General features: G+C 37.9%; 1 protein-coding gene and 1 long non-coding RNA gene across 14 annotated transcripts in view; one reads left to right on the forward strand and one right to left on the reverse strand.

Annotated features, from left to right (window-relative positions):
- The window catches only part of LOC108002050 (regulating synaptic membrane exocytosis protein 1), a 128,922-nt gene that overhangs the window by 95,704 nt on the left and 12,539 nt on the right, over nt 1-20,679 (forward strand). For all 13 annotated transcript variants that reach the window (XR_009833409.1, XR_009833410.1, XM_017063433.3 and 10 more), the window contains 7 exons: nt 817-929; nt 1,220-1,290; nt 1,852-1,910; nt 13,579-13,757; nt 14,499-14,714; nt 15,921-16,252; nt 17,725-17,907. Coding sequence is in view for 11 of the 13 variants with exons in the window: in XM_017063433.3 (XP_016918922.1) it covers nt 817-929; nt 1,220-1,290; nt 1,852-1,910; nt 13,579-13,757; nt 14,499-14,714; nt 15,921-16,252; nt 17,725-17,907 (1,153 nt within the window). In the remaining 2 variants the exon portion in view is untranslated. The remainder of the gene's footprint in view (nt 1-816; nt 930-1,219; nt 1,291-1,851; nt 1,911-13,578; nt 13,758-14,498; nt 14,715-15,920; nt 16,253-17,724; nt 17,908-20,679) is intronic.
- LOC114578078 (uncharacterized) overlaps nt 1-20,679 on the reverse strand; it is a 91,572-nt gene that overhangs the window by 56,071 nt on the left and 14,822 nt on the right. The window lies entirely within an intron of this gene.

Raw genomic sequence — 20,679 nt, forward strand, 5'->3', positions numbered from 1 at the left:
TTTAAATTTCAAACGAATAAATTGTTTCTCACCGCGCAAAGGAGGGAATTGCACGGCTACACGTGAAATTTATCCTTCGTTTATCTCGTTATTTATATATAAAAAAAATAAAGTTTATTCACAGAGCAACGTTCCAGAGCTTCTCTAAACGAGAAAAGTTTGCTTCATTTTTTAATTATCGAATTCCACGTCTTGAGTAAGTTGGAGGAAATATTGGATATTTGTTTTTTTTTTTTCATAAATAAATTTTACATTCTCACGAATCTCCGAGGTCGCAATACTAAATTAAAAAAATTTACATGCGATAGTGTTTCGAAAAAAGAAGCAGCATTAATATTTCTTTGTTTCTTACCGCGCAAAGGAGGAAATTGCACCGTTGAGATCGTTCGTTTATCTCGTTATTTCTATATAAAAAAATAAAGTTTATTCAGAGAGCAATGTTCCAAAGCTTTTCTAAACTTCTCGATAAACTTCGTTGCAGAAAATATTGGAGATTTGTTCTTTTTTATGAATAAATTACATTCAATTATTTCACATTCTCACGAATATAATGAATCTCTGATATCGCGATGCCAAATTACATTTACATGTGCTTTGACAGTGTTTCGAAAAAAAGAAAAAAAAGAAAACAGCATCGATATTTTTGAACGCGTAGCGATAAGTCGTTATCGATATATCGAAACATCGCTATCGGGCGTGGTACGCAAAATCGGCAACGGCTCGTCAAACAAACGCAAAAACTTTGTCGAACGTGTTCTAGGCAGGCGATTATCCCTGATACAACGAATATAAAAATTTGCCCGTACTTCTCCTCAGGTGTTAGAGTGGAATGGAGTGTCTCTGGTGGATCGAAGCTTCGAGGAAGTGGTTCAAATAACAGAGCGGAACGACGATGTGGTCGATTTGGTGGTCGAGCACGTTGCCGACACGTAAGTAATAAGAATCGATTCCTTACTCGCTCCACAAAAAAAAAAAAAAAAGAAACAATTTCAAATTCGAAGGACAACGAAAATACGCAATCGTTTGAAGATTAAAGTCGCTCGCAATAATGAATAGAAAAAAAAAAAAATGAGTGAAATTATTCCGCGATAGATAAGAAAAAAGAAAGGAAAGTAATAACACAAATATAATAGCGAGTCGAATCGAATTGCGAAAAGTAGTTAAACCGAATTGCTTTTATCAACCATCGCCACTTTTACGTGACACGAATGTAACGCAGCGGGGACCTGCCGGAGGATTTAGCCGCGGCACCATCTGGAAAAGTGCCGGGGAATCTGGGACTGCTGATGGGTGAGTACCGAATCGTGGAAATCGTCCGATATATGTGTGTGCGTGTGTGTGTGTGTGTGTGTGTGTACACGTGTACGATGGGGAAAAAAAGATGAATCGTTAGACGAGGCGAGGAGAAGGAGGAGGGTAGAGTGCATCGTCGGCTTTAAAATCGATAACTCGCACGAAGCGAGAAGGATTCGCTCGATTCGTGCACGCGCGCGTTTCGAGAGTGGAAAAAAAACGGGAGAGGGGAGGGGGGCAGGAGAGAGAGAGAGAGAGAGAGAGGAAAAAGTTGATTGTTTCGCGCTCGTCAGTAGCAGCTTCTGTTCGTCTTCTCGCGTATCAGGGATTAAACGTTCTCGTTTTCTTTCTTTCTTTTTTTTCCTCTCTCTTCCTTCCTTTTATCGCATCATTCGAAAATGGGGAAAATGAAAATAATCGCGATGAAACGTTCGATTTGACCAATTTGACCTTGAATTAATATTGTTGTTACTGTTGTTGTTATTGTTGTCGTTGTTGTTGTTGTTGTTGTTATTATTGCTTATTGCGTTGACACGTGAAATGTATATTCTTTTTCAGAAGGGGAAACGGATAAAACGCCTTCATCACCGACGCGCAGGAAACTGCCAAAGACGCCGGTATAACGAGTTCATAAATTGACACATCTACGCGTGACCGTCTCCTCTCTTTCTTCTTTTTCTTTCTTCTTCTTTTTTTTTTCTTTTTTTTTCTTTTTCTTTCTTTTCTCTTTCTCTCATTTCCACACGCAATGTACACGCATACGCATAAAACATATATATATATATATATATACACACACGGGAGAAGTTGAACCTCGATCAGACCGAGTTTAGCGTTAGCCGGAAAGTGAAAGCGCCGCGATAGCACCACTTTTAGAAAGTGAATATCACCATCTCTCTCGCTTTGTACATGTATATATTACTATATTACTATATCTCATACACACTTATAATAATCAATCCGTATCCGATGCGAGTACCGAGCCTTTACTTTACTTGTCACTCGCGTGTATGTGTGCGTGCGTGTGTGTTTGATCCAAACAATTATATATATTACATACGACACGTGTCGTATCGGAACAATTAAAAAAATAGGGAAGAAAACGAAAAAAAATGGCGAGAGCGATTCGACGAGGTCAAAAAATGCTTCGACAATGCGATGATCCTCCGCCGATTTTTCCACGGAAGGAACGGAGAAGGATCGCCGAGGGGAAATCGAATTCTCTCTTCCCCATTCTCTTCATCTTTTATTCTCTTTATTCTCTTTATTCGTCCCAACCAAAGCTATTGGATCTATCTCGCTCGAACATTTCCCCTCCCCTTTCCTAAACACGTTGACGCGTTTATGGAAAAATTGTTTCGAACAAACAACGTTTTTTCGAACTCTCTGCTTGGCGGAAAGTGGCTTCCCACTTTCGAATTGTCACGGGCCGCGGTCTTGCTGACATATTAAATTTGTACGGTGTGTACATGCACGGTCACGTCCTGGCGGGGCTACACGCGCGCCAGCCTAGGTGTAAATATTTATCGCGTTGATGCGCGAATCTCGCACGTGAAACCGCGAATTGATGGAAATTGGAATAGCACGCTTTCCGACGGGACGAACACGATCACCGCGATTTTTCCTCGGTTACCGTGAAATTTCCAATTTTTTTCCTTTTTTCTTTTTTTCTTTTTTTTACGCCAGATATAATAATACCGGATACATACACGGATACACACCAAATTTTGTACGTTTTGTATCCGACAAAAAATTAACTTTGAAAATGTAGCAGAGATCAGTTTTTTTATATAGTTTTATACAGTTCATCGAACTCTGCAACGTTTACCATTTTCGGTGGAAAGGTTGGCTGGAAATGGCGCGATTCGATCGAAAATGGCAGGGAATGTGTTGAAGGGGAATGTGTAAATAAACGAAAAAAAAGAAAGAAAAAACGAAAGATACTTTTATATAGCTTTTCTAATCGCGAAAACCGTTTAAATTTTTTCGAAAAGCTCCCTTCGATCCTCCGCCAATCCTTTTTCGCAGCAAAACATTTAACCGAATTTTAATAATACGCGCCTATTCGCCAAGTTTCGAAAATACATATCAAGCGAAACAAAATTATTACACCCTACGTGTCGTTTATATCGTATTTTCATCCCCAAATACAAATTTGATCCAGCCTCCAAAAATATTCACCGCCTTTCGAACGAAGCAGAAGAGCTTCAACGAAATTCGTTCTTCTCTCGTGATCATTGTAATTCTTTTTTCCCTTTCTCGCGCGAAAGGAAATGTTCCGTTCCATGGAAAAATCGCGAGGTTTTCGGTTTTCGCAACGGATTTACGGAGGGCGTAGGCGAGGAATATAAATGGAGGTAAATCGCGACGTTTCCCGTAATTTCGTGTCTTTCCGATCGAGTTATCGGAAGGTTAACACGTATATCGCGCTTTCAAATCGAATGTCTCGTTTTCGAAACGTGCGTCACGTGGATAACGTAATAATATTCCAGCATCAGCATCAGCGTTGGCTTGGAATTAATATTAGAGAGAACCACGAGAGTAACGAGAGTAACGAGAGAGAGAGAGAGAGAGAGAGAAATGACGAACGCTTGGTTGTAATAGAGGCGCTATTAGCCAAAAGGATCACCCATACGCATCGGCGTAAAATCATAAATTGTCGGTCAAACTGTCGGCTTGCTTCGCATAAACGAACTTTCCTCTTCGCTCTTTGTTATATTATAACAATGTACACGTTCGAGCACGCTACACACCTGTATACACCTGTATAATCAAATATATGTGTCTCTGTTCTTTTTTCTTTTTTTCTCTCTTCTTCTTGGGGGTGGATCTGTAAATAATTATACAGGGTTTCTGACAATAGGTGTATAACGTCGTATATATAAATATATATATATATATATATATATAAGTAAGATAGACATCGTCGTTAACAAGTACGTGGTAAAAAGTTTTTCGAAAAAGAGATTCCTTCCGGGAGATAGTAGATCCTTTACCGGATTGAATATTTCTTTCTATTTCATTTTCCATTCTCTTCTTTTCCTCGGGGAAAAAGAAACGAAACTCGTCGAAATAACGAACACCAACGATGGATTTCGTTCGTTATTTCGAAAGGCATCCGGTTTGATAATTCGTAAGTCGAGGTATATCGCGCCATCGATCGTTACGAGAGGTAAAGCCAGAGGGAGATGGAAGAAACGCGATATCCACCACTGCTATCGTTACTACTATTACTAGCTGTAGATATTTAATAAGTCGACGAATTCTTGGGATTCTTTGCGAACATTTTTTCGAGAGCGATGTAGCTTCGCGTATTTTTTCCTTTCTTTTCGTCGATCGAGGGGGAAAAATTAAATTTGAAAGATTATCCGCGAATAGAATAGAATAGAGAGAGGGAGAGGAAAAATCGCGCTTTCTTTTCCGTTGAAAACTTTCAACTAGCTAGCTTCCAAGGGAAATATATTACACTTAAAAAAATATATATATATATACGAGTTGAAAAACGAGAAAAGATTTGTAAATTTCACGTTGAACTTTTGATCCGTAGAATTATTCTAAGTAAGCGGAGAGAGAGAGAGAGAGAGAGAGGGAGGGAGAGAATCGGAATAAAAAGTTTCGAGAGTTGCGTTTGCTTGGATCGACGGATAATATTAAAATACGACACAGGACCAAAAAAAGTAGATGATTCTTCTTCTAATAATTAGATATACATACATACATATATATATATATCGCTTCCGTGTCTCGGTGTTTCTCGTAAGAGTAATTGTAATTGTAATTACGTAATATCGAAAGGAGTTATATAACGAAGACTTAGAGAATTCCACTTCACCGTGTAAATGTATTGTTCCATAGTGTAAGCTAAGAAAATTGACGCGAATGTCCAAACAATTGCATTATTGCAACAAAACTGTAACAAGCGAGCAGTTTCAAAGTGGAACCAAGGGGTTGCAGGTAACTCGTGCCGATTGTTCGCGTCGACAGAGTCTCGAGAGAGTTTACGTTCCAATAATACGTTGTAATAACGGATTGCAGATTAGTTGGAATTTGCCTTCTTCGATAAAATTTAATCGAACATTTAGTAGTATCCTCGTAATGTAAGAACGCTCTACATGTATTCATATTTCTTTTTTCTTTTCCGGAGAAAATTCGCGACGCTTCGTTCGTTACTCGTTGAAAAGATCGAATTCGTTCCGGATTTTTTGTAACAGTGTGTCTTGATGGGGCCGATTCAGTTTCTACGACGATCTTCACTCGAACGCTTGCGGAATTGACGTCGGCCATCCAGCCGCGTTCGCCCTCTCTGACGTCAATTCGAAGCGAGCTCCGAATGAATGGGATGAAATTTTATATTTAGCGCCGCTTTTATCAACACGTAACCGCGTTATTTCCATTCAACGAAAGGATTTAAACGTAATAAAATATATTCGATGAAATGTACGCGCGCATCTGCTCAAAAGCGGCAATTAAAAGTGACGTCAATCTCCGAATCTCTATTCGACGCATGTATATATAAATTTAACGTCGTTGTTGTTTCGAGCGGATGATAAAATCGAGAATAATAAGAAGTTATATTATAACGAATTTCGAAATATGGAGATTGTTGAAAAGAAAAGGATGAACTAGAACTATTTCTTTTAAATCGATAATCCCGATGTATTATACTCTGTTTTATCGATCGAACACAGTATACACCACAACTTCTATAATATAACTTCCGTAATCGTCGAGTAACTTTTACTTAAACGATCCTCCTGTTGGAACATTCTCTCTTTTGTTAAACGAGCAACTTTCTGAATGCGGAAAAAAATTGTTCTTTCAACGACATCATTCAGTCTCTTTTTTACAATTATTGTAGCTTCATTGTATCGAAATGTAATCACTTTAATTCATTTATATGTAAAAATAGATATTGGAAGGCTAACATCGAGTTACCTGCAACGGAACAACTCCTTTGAAACTGAAATTGCATTTATATATATATATACCATCAGCTTTGAAAATTATCGTGGACGCGTCAATCCTATCTGTTTCACTGAAGATCGATGTTTTCTTTTCTATCGTTGGAGGAAAAAAAAAAATGCATACACACGCAGATGCTTTTGGCGCGTGGCCGCGTTAATTCGAGCCCCTTTCAACCAATAAGAGGGACTTGCTTCGTTCGTCGCTGCTTGCACGATGTTCAATTTTACACGCGGTTCGAAGGAGCGTACGACAATCGGTATAGATGATAAAAAAAACGCCAAGAAATGCGTGCGTCCGTGCACCGGTGCATGTGTATATGTAATAACCTTATATAGAGTAGATAGAGAGAGAGAGAGAGAGGGTGAATGTCTAGTTCGCAGTGGCTCGTCTCAATTTCTCACGATATTTCGATACTAGATTCTTTTCGAAGCCTCGTTTCATTATGCTTATTAAGATTTTCAACAAGCACAATTTTCGATATCCGAATGAAGAAACAAAATTTGTCGTCAAAACTTACGAAACGTTACGATATAACTCGTTTAAACATCGTCCGCTGACTTTATCGATTCTTAGAAACGGAAGCTTCGAATTATCGTGCTTAAGCATACGCGCGATAGTTTCGAAAGAAATAAATCTATTTAGGTGGTAAAAGAGATTAAAGAGAACGAAGAGACGTAGCAGAGCGGACTAGACAATTACCCACAAGAGAACAATTAGTATTACGAGTAGAAGCGAGCGTATAAAGTAGCTTCAAAAAATTTTCAAACTCTGCGTATCGTTCGAAGAAGCTAGCTCGAAGAAACTCGCGATGAATTAAGCGTTGTTGCATGCCTTCGAGCGTACGCAGAGAAAGAGAGAGAGAGAGAACGCAAAAGCGGAATATCCAGAGTCCATCTTTCTTCAAAGATTCGCGAGAGAGGACGAACGTTATTGCATCGCTTCTACACCTTTTCGTAGCGCGAGAGTGTGTGTGTGAGAGAGAGAGAGAGAGAGTTTCGTCGAGGAAGGATCTTCCCCCTTCTTTTTTAGTCGCGCGTCTGATTACGAATAAAAAAAGAAGAAAAAAAAGAAAAAAAAAAGAAAACGGAACAGTGAGAGTGTCAGTTGGGGGCGAGTTGCGTTCTTCCCCTTTCTTCCGCTTTAACGTCCCCCGAATATTCCGTCGAATTATTATTTACACACACACACAAACACACACACACGATGCTTCCGTGCTCTCGAACTCGCATAGAGACAGACGAACAGGTGCACACGCTTTCGAGTAACTCTAGCTTTTTAATGATCCACGAGCACGCGTATAATATACGTACAGGCACACATACGCGCACATAATATATATGATATATACAAATACACTTAATAATCCTAAAATTAGATTTAGATCGTCGCAAGCGGGCGAGAACACGATGAACCTGACTCGATATCCACGCGATTGTCTTGTGTAACCGGATGTAAAAGATAGAGCAGAAATAAACGGAAAAAAAAAGAGAAACGAAAAAAAAAGAGTGTAAGAGAAGAAGAGAAATTTTTGGCGCGCGAAAGTTGTGCAACCCGCATCTTTTCTTCGCATCTTTGTTTTTTTTTTTGTTTCTTTTTCGATTTTCGTTTCGGAATGGTATAGTTGGTGGAAGAGATATTTTGTAAATTCTGTCATATAAAGTTTCGAAATATCAAAATTATTCTTTCCTTTTCTTTTGTCTCGTTTTACGTCGAGCAGAAAACTTGAAAAATTAGATAAACATAATATAGAATGGCTTTCTGTTTATTCGCATATACGCATATACGACACGTATATACGTTGTAAAAATTTTCAATGTTAAATCGAGATCGAGAATGCAGAAAATTGTACAACGTGTTTCGATTTACGATCTCCGCCAACTGTACGTACGTGTGAACGTGTACGAGCGCACACACGCGAAAGGTAATAACGCGCGGGAAAAAACCGCATATACGCGTGTAAACGGATGCGTATTATGCGAGTGGAGACGTGAAAAAAGGTTAGAGCGGGATGCGCGTGTGCGTGCGCGCGCCTTTTTTTCGCCATCCTCACCTTCTTCGCTTTTCTTTTCGTCCTCTGAATACTCTTCCCCTCTCTTTCATCGCTCCTCTTCTTCTTTTTCTTTTTCTTTTTTCCTTTTCTTCGGTGTGTACACACGCGCGATTCTGTGTGCTCTACATTTCTCCTCGTATACGATTACACGAGGCTGCACGAGGCACTTTCTTCTCTCTTTACTTCTAAATTCTGTTACTACGCCTCACGTTTACTTCAGGCGACGTCTCTCTTCACCGCATCGACATTCGTCTACGTATTGTTTCTCTCTCTGTGAGTCTAAAGTTTCATGTATATATATATATATATATATATATACTTTTATACATACGTATATTATATATAATATATATATATATATATATGTGTGTGTATAACTGTTCTGCCGTTTCTCCCATATATCACACCGCTTCCTCTCTTGACCTACCCCTTTAAAGAAATTGTTTGGCTACGAAAAAGAGACTAAAAGAGAAATAGACCCGCTGACGAAAGAGAAAAGGAAATGTAAGTTGTCCATGTTGAACAAACTTAGCATATTGGCCCTCCATGCTATTTCTCTCCCAACTGGCACGACTCTAGTTGTGTATTATTAGCGTTCATTTTCTTTTGCGGCTCGTCTCTACTTTGCGTTTTCTCATACCACATTTTTCTCTTTTCCTTCTCCCACGTTTCTCAGTTTCTCTTTGTTCGTTTTGTTTCGTTTCTTCGTCGTTTAGGTAATGCCTAATTCGTCGTTTTTTAGCAGCGATCCGCTCTCTCATAGTTTGTTTCTTTCGTTCCTTGTGTCTCGTTTGCTACTCCCTACTCCTTCGTTTCACGAGATTAGAGGAAATGGATGAAACTGTGGCATGAGTACGTGATTAGCTGATTTAACTGTAGAAACTTTAAAGTTAAAGTTTTAAAGAGCACGAAAAAAAAAGGCACTGAATAGCGTTACACAAGAATACGTGTGAAGAGAATTTTTTTTTCATAGGATGCACAAAATTAGATTTCGTTTCGATATTGGATCATCCCAGTGAATAATGTCGGCTTTTATATTTGAATAAAATATTTCTGATACGTCCAAGAAGCAAATTCTTCGATTCGACGCTGTCCACAAACGGTACTTGAACGATATCGGAAAAGTGTCAAAATTGAGGAAATGGGTTTTCTCGGGGGCAAACTTTTCAGAGGAAATCACACTTATATAGACGTTTGATTTTGTACAGTGAAACGAATGTGGGATGAGAAATGAATCTTGCATAGCAATTTCAATCGTAAAAGGCAATACTCGACGTATAAGATTTGATCTCTTTTTAACAAAAATATTTCCGTATACGGAAACATTCAGTTATAAATTCGTTCAGTTATAAATTTGCAAAGTAAAGTGAAACTATTCTGGCTTTATTGTTCCCGATTAAACAGATTACACGTAGCTTTGATAGATAAATGACCGGCATTAGGAAGAGCCATTTCCATTTCCATCCACGTTCGAACAGAGAAAAAACAATTAAAAAACACGAAATAAAAGAATAAATTCAGTCAAAGTTATTCGATCAATTAAGACAAGAAATTATTGAAAAAAAGAACGTTAAAAATATACACGAAATAAAAATCATGAAATAAATTTAATTCATTCTTCTTCCATGGAAATTGGGATTTTTAAAACGACATTACTCGTGGGATGATCTAATAACGACGAAACCACTTTCAATTAGATTTGACACGACGAATGCATAGATTTCTTTCTTTTTTTTTTTAAATTTAACCGAATCCTTTGAACAATTTAATGAAAATTCTTGTTTTACAACATTTTTTCATATATTACACATCTCATTCACGACGAAACTTTATTCAATTTCAAATATCACGTACGAAACGAAGGATTAATTTTCTTCATTCATCTTCATTCCGCTCCCTGCGATTTTATTTTCGCTCTTCCTTCCTCTCGTTCTCTCTCTCTTCTCTTCTCTTTCTCGCTCTCTGTCTCTATCTGTCTCTTTGTCTATCTGTCTATTTGTACCAATCTACATATATATATATATATACACATATGTATATCGACTCTTGTTTCTGTCTCTAAGCGCAGTTTTATTACACGAACAAAACAAAAGCAAATTCGTCCCGTATCTGATGTGTACAATGTTCGCCAAACATCCGAAAAAAAACATTCTTTATCGATCGATCGAATCCTCCGCTCGACGGACGATTCTCGAAAATTCTTTTCTCCAGTCCTTTGCAAAAAAAAAAAATGGCGGATGTTTGGCTTACGCTTTCCCTGGATCACGCGATTTTATTATTAATTGGAAATTGGAAATGTGGAGATATCGAAAGTATTCTAACTCGATTATCCGTTGAATAATCGGCCCCTCCGGATCGAAACTTTTTTTCCCTCGGATCCATCGGAGTTGCGCTTCAACTATGTTGTCGAAGCACGTGTTGAGCAACGTTGATCGATAGCTTTCTCCTCGCGCGGAATATCGAGCGGATTTTCTCGCAAGCAAATTATAAGTTACCAACACTTTTCACGGTTTAGAAGAGTTTGTTGAGGGATGTGACGTGGCGGGAGAGTAATATTTCCCTCCTTTGAAGTTTATTCGAAGCTATGAAACACGGTTGAATATATATATATACATATATACACGAAGTAAATCGTCATTTGTTGTGAATTGTGAATCGTTCATGCGGATTCGAATCGAAATAAACGGGCGCTTTGAACGATTACGCGTAATTAATTAATCTACTAGGCTGAAGTCAATTATCGATAAGGATGAACAATTAATTGACAAATAAATAAATTAAACGCTTCAACAGCTTGTTAACTTGAAATGAATTTCAATATGGATCATTATAATATTATAACATAACATCGATTAAAAACTTCTCTCTAGTATCTAACCAAAGAGAATAATAAACGTTAACACGAGTTATTAATAAATGTACAAATAATGAGCAAACAAGCCGATATTAATATTTAATCCAGGATCATCGTGAAAATGGTTGGTCAACGTGTGATTCGCAACAAATTTCCAATCTATCCGAAACAACGAATATCGCTTTAATGGCTTTGAAAATACCATTACCCATGTTGGATTAACTCGAAATATTGAAACGAAAAATAATTTAAACGTAATTTTTAACGGTGTATCCGGTTGATTAAAGGACGATAACGAGGGCATTGATAACAAGGGAAAGCGTAGAACGGAAAGGATGACACGTGAGCCTGACACGTTAGCACAAATTGCTTCTCTCGCGACTCTGCTTCGGCTTTAAAGGTGTTCTTCGAGCGCTCTCTCTAACGTATCAAGCGTCGACGTGCTTCAAAAGGCGTGCTCGTTAAAAAAGAAAGAAAGAAAGAAAGAAAGTAAGAGGATCGATCCTGTCATCCTGATCCACGGCGATCAAAAAAAAAAAGTCCCGCCTCCTTCGTTGCGTTTCCGCCCTTTCTTTGCCTCAATCGTGTATCGACAGCGTTCTCGTCGATGGAAACTTTAAGGCCGAAAAAGTGCCGCGAAAAGTACGCCACACGCACACGTAGCTCCGCTTGCGTAGCTCTTTGAAACTCGTGACACAGATATCTCATATTCGAGACTTAATTAAATCGTGTCGTATAAATATATATATAATTATACAATTATGCAAAGTACATTATATATCTGAATAAAAAGGGAAGAGTGGTATATCAGTATCGATCAATGTTGTTTCTTTTATTGAATATTAATATTTTATATATATATATATTTTGTCAATAGAATATGTACGTAACGTAATGCGTATTCGTTAGAATAAGTCTCGAATGTGAAGACTTACAGTCCGGGAAAACGGTACGGAAAGAAAGGTACAGAGATCAAGTCGGCTTATTCGAGTGAGAAATCGTAGAATCGTGGTGTAAATATAAACGGAGAGGAATGGATAGTGGAAGGAAGGAAGGAAAAACAGGAAACGAACCTTTTTCTTGGCTGTAGAGATCAGTGATGGGCAACGATAATCTTCCAGATCGAATTTTATCGATCGATCATTCGAAATCGAACGAGGCGAAATTACGATGAGTTTAGTTAAATGGAATTGTTATTATCGTGATTATCCAAATTTCTCCCGACTTTTGCTTTTGGAAAATTGAAAAGAAGATACAAAATTTAAATAAGACGCTATGTTTTTTAAAAAAAAAATGAATACAAAACACAACAGTTTTCGCAACAGTTCTGTTTTCGTTTTACACGTTTCGTTCTATTCTCGAATTCCATTTGCACGTATTAACTATATTCGAAAAACCGCCACCTGTGAATCTATCTCTACGCGCAAATATTATACTACGGAGAATCGGTAAAAAAAGAAAAGAAAAGTCGATTCAGTGTTGAAATTTACTCCCCGATATATTATTTTAAAATATATATATATACCGTTTGAAAATAAGCTTTTATTCGAGATATATTCCGTAATAAAATTTGTTCTTTAATATCGAAATATCGAGACAATTAACTTTTTAACTTTTTATTCGCGTCGTTAAGAAAGTGTTGCACGCTTTCAAATTGTTTTCAATCAATTATTTTTTTCGAAATTATTTCACTCATCACCAAGAACTTTAGACCCCGGATATTGGTAGCAATTCCATTTACATTATAAGAACCAATCTCCAATTATTTACCTTCTATCTAACATTTAAAATTCTCTTCTTTCTCATACGCTTCTTTTCGTCTCTTTCAAGAAAGCTTTTATACATAACATATTATTCCAAACTAATTTCAGTTTATCGAGATCCAAAAAAGAATGAACCAAACAAATCGAGCAAAAGCCATCGCAGTCGTTCCATCGCTGATCACCCGCTATACATCATGCATCCCCAGCTATATATGTGTCCAACACGTGTAGCTTTCGCATACAATTTCTTCCCGTAATTTTCTCATCAACAATCTGTGCATATATCGCGCACATGGTTTGCTTTCAGCCTTGGAAGAAAAAAAAAAGAAAAAAGGAAAAAAAGCCTTTCGCTTGCGCATGCGAGGGAATGAGAAAATTCGCTTTCCAATCTCCACGAGTGTTACGCGTGCAACACAGACGTTCGATCTTTCGATTCAATTCTCTCTTATCTTCTTCCCCCGATTAAATTAATCGAATCTCTTCTCACCGCTTGACTCGAATTCACGATCTTCGATTCTCTCGCTTCCAGAGATCACGGGGATCATTCGTCTCTGTTCATTCGTATACTCGCCATTTATTAGACTTGTTTATTATGTATCGACCGTTGCAATGCGCCGGATCTTCACCCCTCTGGGTCGCCTCCTCTATTTTAGGAGCAGATAGCGAAAGAGAAGCAGGTGACGGGCAGGATACAGATACAAGTCTCGTACGAGGCGGACCGCAAGGAGCTGATCGTCTCGGTTTTCATGGCGGACGACTTGTGCGCGAGGGAGGACACCGGATACGGCACCTTACCGGAAGCGTATGCCAAGTTGGCCCTGGTTCCGATCGGGTAAGAGGATTGTAAAAGGGAAACGAATGGTATATATAAAAATTGCTTGGTGTATAATCATTTTTTTTTATAAAAATAAATCTCTCTTTTCAGTTAGTAAAAATCGAAAATTGTATATATTGTACTCCATCATTTGGAGAAAAGTGGAGCACGGTCGTTTCGCGATCTCAACGAACTTTTTGACGAAGGAACGATATATTGTGTAAAATTTATTGAATGTGTGATTTCATCCACCCATTGTGTGTGTATTATTAACATTGCACATTCTCAATAATGACTAATTGTCCCTATTACGCACAATTTAAATCGAAGATACAGATATAAAAGTAGTCTTTCAAGATTCAAAATTTTTAATTTTCATTTTGGAAAACAGAAATAAGAATTATTAAGTAAAATAGTAAAATAAAATTTAAATATTACTTTTTGATTTTTATAAATAATATAATTATATAATTTGTATTGTATATTGTATTATAAAGATGGTTCGACAAGTTGAAATCGGGCGATATAAACCTCGCGGATGAAGAACAATTGAATTTCGACGACCACTTTTGGCTTTTGCCGGTTGTTCCTTCGGCCAAAAGTTCGTTTTATATATATATATATCATTCGAGAGCCGAAGTGTAATTCACTTTCGTTTGGGACGATATCGATCAAAGCAGTCGATTTTACGGTGCCATTTCTTGTTCTTTTATCGTGCAATTTTATACGAGTATCGAGGTGATTGCACGTACGTTTCAGCGCCGATCAAATTACATTGAAAACCGTGGTCGCGGAGCCAAGTCAAAAGCCAATTTGGAATGCAACGTTGCTCTTCTCCGGGGTTGACGGGGAGAGCTTAATGAAGCGGGCAATCGAGGTGACCCTGTGGGATTTCTGCCCCGACGGCGATAACGTTTTTCTCGGCGAATGCACCGTCGATTTGGAACGGGCCCTCGAAAACGACAGAGCTGTTTGGTAAATATTTCATTTTTCGAAACACAACGGAAATGATTAAAACGATGATCTTTCCATCCCTTCGGAGTATTTTTTTTTCAAATTTTAATAATCAATATATGTGTACAGTTAATCTGTATAACGTGATACATCTTATTATTTTTTTATTATAGAGTGTTTATACGTGTCGATGAAATTTCTGTGATGGATATGATTGAAGATATATTTTGAATTAAAGAGACGCGATTAAGAGAGCGTTTAAAAAAAGAAATATATCTAATGTTTTGGAATCAAAAATTTATATTTCCGATCTTATAAAATATAATAGGTAATTTTTGCAAACTCTATATATCAATTCTACGTAGAATGATTCACACGAGCAAGAAGGAAATATTATTTCACTAAAAATAACGTTCCAAGAATATCTTCTTTAATCTAGAAACGCGAAAAATATTTCCCCTAATTTATTCGAAAGATATACATCGTATCTACGATTCGTACAAGAAAGAATTATTGTAAATATTTTTCGTTAAAAATAACTGTAGTATCACTCGTTCTACATCTCCAAGAATATCTCGAGAATCTACAGACACAAGTAATCGATGATAATTAACGTACAAAATCATTTGTAACTACACCACAACTACAAGACTTCGAGCTTATTAAAAAAAAATATTGATCCTAATTTTTCCACAAGATATATATCTACGATTCATACAAACAAGTAAAAAATAAAATATTTCTGCAATATCATTTTCCATATTCCCAAGACTATCTCGAGAATCTACAAAGACAAACAATCGATGATAATTAACAAAATCATTTGTAACTACAAGACCAGTTTTTATTTAAAAAAAAAAAAAAAATGAAAAATATTCATTTTAATTCTTTCAGATCTATTATATCTACGATTCATACAAACAAGTAAAAAATAAAATATTTCTGCAATATTATTTTCCATATTCCCAAGACTATCTCGAGAATCTACAAAGACAAACAATCGATGACAATTAAAATCATTTGTAACTACAAGACCAGTTTTTATTTAAAAAAAAAAAAAAATGAAAAATATTCGTCCTAATTCTTTCAAAAGATCTATCGTATCTACGATTCGTATACGAACAAGTAAAAAATAAAATATTTCTGCAACATCACATCCCCAAGACTATGACAGATACAGAATTTACAGATACATCGACGAAAATTGGGATACGAAACGGTTCGCAGGTATCGACTGGAAGACCCTCGTGGGCTTCGCGCGAGCAAATCGCCCTACTGTTCCCCCCGAGGCTCCCTTTCCATGGAAATTGCCCAAAGGTTACTGCGAAAGACGGAGCTGCGCGAAAGAAGTTACAGCGACGACACGCAAAGCGACAGCGGAAGTCCGGAGCTCTGTTTCCTCCACCCGGATCACGCTTGGCACGCAAATTCAAGAAGAGGCTCCAGCCAATCCGAGCAGCTAGAAGTCGAACCGTACGAACTGAACAGGGATTACAGTAGATCCTTGCCGGGCAGCCGAAGGAGCAGTTTCCAGAGCCAAGGTGGCACCGACAGTAAACGTGAGTGGTTCACTTTCCGTGTGAGTTTATCTTTAACGCTTCTATCTTCTCTTATCTCATCGCGAAAATCGAAAGCGAATTATGTTAGTGATATCGTTATTCATTGAGCTTTATTTTAATTGCGACTTAATCGCGGGGGAAAAGATTTTGTGCATTTTATGAAACGTTTCATAAAATTCGCTTGTGAAAACAGATTATTGACAACTAGATTATTGAAGATATGAAAATATTTTTGACAAAATTAATATTGTAATTTATTAGGATTATAAGGATATATAAAATGTATATAAAGATATTAAAGGTTGTTAATTTAATTAATTTAATTCAACCGTATTATTACGTTTACGAATAATTAATAATCAATCTTATTGTTACTTTTACTCCAACGTTTATTTTTGCATTTGTTACGCCTGTATGGCATTGTCGTAAAATTGAAAAGTCGTCAATTGCAATTAACGCAACGTTTATAATTTTTCGTAGATTTTTGTATTTGTATTGCATTCGTTCTTGTATAAGGACGGAGATTAGGGAATAAATATGCGCGAAAAAAAGAAAAGAGAAAAAAGAAAAAATAGATAATGGAAATGTCAATATCTGGAAAAAGTCGAATATAAATGCGAGAACATACATTGTAATCTAAAAACTGAACAAGAGACCATTATTTTCCCGTTGGTTCTTCAGTGAAATTTCACTGCTGGAATATTCGTTGCTATTTCAGTCTTTTCTACTTCGAACAGTTTTCGTTTTTTCTTTTCATAAAATATAAAAAAGTGAAGTAAAATTGTCACGAAGTTACCTCTCTTTCTCTCTCTCTCTCCCCAAAAAGTGTAAAAAGAAGAAAAAAAAGATAGGTGTAAAATTCGCAAGCATTTAAAATCACTCGTTTCAAAAATCAAATTTTTTTCAAATAATTCATCGTTCAAACTTAATAATCGTCGAATAATCAATATTAATCTATTCGATGCAGATTTTGTTCTCCTACGTCCGTATTTAAAGTAAGATTTATAATAATCCTATCTTTTTTCTCAAGAAAGCATTCTCTCAAAATCATCTCGATCACGGCTAGAATATCGTTTGACTTTTCTAATTTCACACATTGTAGAAAACTGGGTCAAGGTGAGGCAAATCAAAGCTCCAAAGAAGCGAGAGATCGGTCGTCGAGAAATTTTAGGTCACGCCACTTCTCTTCTCTTGTTTACACGCTCTCGTCCTCAAACGAGTATTCTACTCCGTTTCTATCTATCAAACCCTATCCTAATTCGTCTCTTCATTGATTTCTTTCGAACGAAAGTGTATAATTTCTTCTCTTCCACAATCCCCAAGGGATCATTAACTACGAGTCTCGACGTAATCTTCCGTCGAACGAAATTTTATTAAAATGTTCCATCTCGAAGATTTCGAAAAGTCGTCTTTCACCGATAATCTGTCGATTGGAAGAAGCGTGAGAAATATAGCGGTACTCGATTTCGCAGGCGGAAGTATGGGGGAGACCGAGATGCCGACGATACACTTCAACCGTGATCGGCGACGGAGCTCGTTCACCAGGCCAATGAGGGACCCGGAGGAAATTCTGGAGGGTCTACGATCGTTGAAAGCGGCCAAGAGGGAGCTTGGCAGGACGATGAGTCTCTCGGGAGACAAAAGACGCGAGAGCCGTGAGTATGGTTACGTTGCTTCTCTTTTCTTTCTTGGCCTAATCATTTTCGCGATCGAAATCGTTCGCTCCGCCCGTCAATTTCGTTCATCCATCCGTGCCGATTGTTTGCCTGTCTGTCTATCCGTCTGACTGTCTCTTTCACACACGCTCGTCGATTTATTTCTATATTCTTCTTCTTCGTCTCTCTCTTTTTCTCTCTTATTTTTCTCACACCACCACTAACCACCACACCACCACCACCACCACCACGGTTCTCGATCGTTGGATCGTCGATCGGCTCGATCCATCCTCGTCCACCAGCCGATCGAAGCAGATCGAATCTTCCTCATCGGCCGCCGCCGTGCGTATCGTACGCATGCGAATAATTGTGTGTGCACGGACGTACATGTATGTATCCGTGTGTGTCGTCGACGCGGGGGTAAACCGAATTGATTAGGGAGCCGGATTGGTTATCGAACGATCCGATACGATTTCATTCTCGATTCAAAGGAGGGCGACGCGTTCGAAGGAGTTTGATTAAAGGAAATTCTTAGATTTCGTTTCTTTCGAAGGTGTTTTTTTTTTTTTATTAACGAAAAATAGTATTTTATATGTGTGTATATATATGTGTAGGTCCGTATCATTTGTGTACATATATTTTTATTGCATTTTCTCATTACATCATTTTTCACGCCCCTTTTTGATTATCTTATGTGTGTTCTTCTCTGTGCGACACCATATCTCCTCGCCTCTTCTTCACACGTCTGTTTGTTTCTCTATCTCCCACTTTTTCTCCGTGTGCCTCCGTATTATGATCACGTCCTCCATCGATCTCGCGCGATTTGACCGAGCGAACAAGTATGATAACTGGCAATAATAATTTTTCTCGTCCAAGTTAGGTGTCTCGTTCGTATCGATAGCGAGTGTAGTGAAAAAAGAGAAAAAAGAAAAAAAGAGAAATAACTAATCGTAACCGGAAACGGATCGGCCTGGAAGGGAGCCTCGTACACTTTGGCGCATCGATGGTAGAAAATATATTCGAATTCTCAATTCTAAAGTGTTCTCTCTTCGAGTCGCTTCGTTCACTCGAAAAATTCGAATCGAAATCGAAAGAGTGAAGAACGACGAAGAAGAAGAACGAGCCAAGAAACAACGCTCTTTGCTTTTTTTTTTTGTTTTTTAAATCCTCGTTTTCTCAAGATAAAGCGATAAAAAAAGGTTCGATCCTTAAAAAAAAAAGAAAATTGAAGGAGATTTAATAATCGATGGAGATAACTTCGCGATCGGTGATTAATCTTGAAATATAAATCGGGGATCGTTTGTTCGTTCGTTTCTGCTCTCTTTAATTCGATACAGTCGAGCACAAATCCTTAAAAATTAAACGTTAACGTTATATTTCGTCGAGCCAATTATGCGTTCCAATTATGCGATAATTGTGTTTATTCGCTTCGAAAAAGAGACTTCAACTGTCGTGAGTGCAGTAGCTATAAACTAGATTTAAGATAACGGATATTTAGCAACCTCTGGCGTTCTCTGGTCGAGAGTTAATAATATAACCTTGTACTACGTTGTTGGCATCGATCCCGTGTAAAGCACGTACACGTGTATCTTAAACGTGATCAGAAACGCGGCGATGAAAGTTTTGTAGAGTAATACTAGTAGTGATATACGTAATAATGGAGAGGATGAGAACTTGGACGTCGATTCACTCGAGCCAAAGATATATATATATATATTTATGTATGTATATAATTGTCACGTGTTTAGCATTCACAAGTCGAAATTTCGAAAAACGAATTTTCGAAAGGAGGAAAAGTGCAATCGGCTCGAAAAATAATAGAAATCTGCCTCGCGTTAACAAGTGCGATATCATTCTATATATATATGTATATCTGTCTGTCTGTCTGTCTATATTCATTGGAGAAGCTGGCATTTCCAAAAGTTCATCCGTCGCAATGATCTGTGCTCTATGCTCATCTCTGTGCGATCGCTGTTGCGCCGCTGTTGCCTGTCCGCTCAGTACTCGTTCCGCCTGTGCGCCAGCCTGAGACACCCGATATCATTCGACAAGATCGAGAGAAACGATACGATTGGCGAAAAAGAAAAAAAGAAATTTTAAAAAAAGCAAAAAAAAAAATAACGTACGAAACAAAGGAAACACGAGCAAAGGTGGTCGAAAACGGATGGAGGAGAGAAGAACGAATCGCCAGAACAACAAATCGCGATGCGTCTCGATTTCTTCTCTCCAACTCCCGCCCCCCGCCCCTTCACACGTGCCTTTTCACGCGCCACTCTTTGCGAGTTCTCTCCAAACGTTGTGTCGAAAAAAAAAAAGAACAAAAACAAAAAAATATCCTGTTATATCACGCCAGGTCTGGTTCCTCGTTTCACCACGTTGAAACCAGCAAAAAAAAAAAACCGCCAAGTGCCAAAAGCTATTTGCGCTGATCATGTTCTCCACTATATTATTACTATTATTATTATTGTTATTATTATTATTATTATTATTATTGAGTGTTCGTCTTCTCTCATTGACTTCCGTTGACGAAGAACGCCCACTCGACCTGTCGGTGTTCTGCCAATATTTTCCCAATCTTTGTTGATCTTTGTTGATCTCCTTTCTCGGTCGGCACCGTCCGGCAATCTCTGACATGCGTACACGAACGGTCGATCAAAATGCTCGGTTCGCTCGGTCGAAACGCCATCGTCGGCCATCGTCACCATCCCGACACCCCGATCGACGACGAATCGTGGGCTCGATCGACCGACCAACCACAACATCATCGATCAA

Source organism: Apis cerana, linkage group LG1 (genome assembly GCF_029169275.1).
Source record: "Apis cerana isolate GH-2021 linkage group LG1, AcerK_1.0, whole genome shotgun sequence".
NCBI lineage: Eukaryota > Metazoa > Arthropoda > Insecta > Hymenoptera > Apidae > Apis > Apis cerana.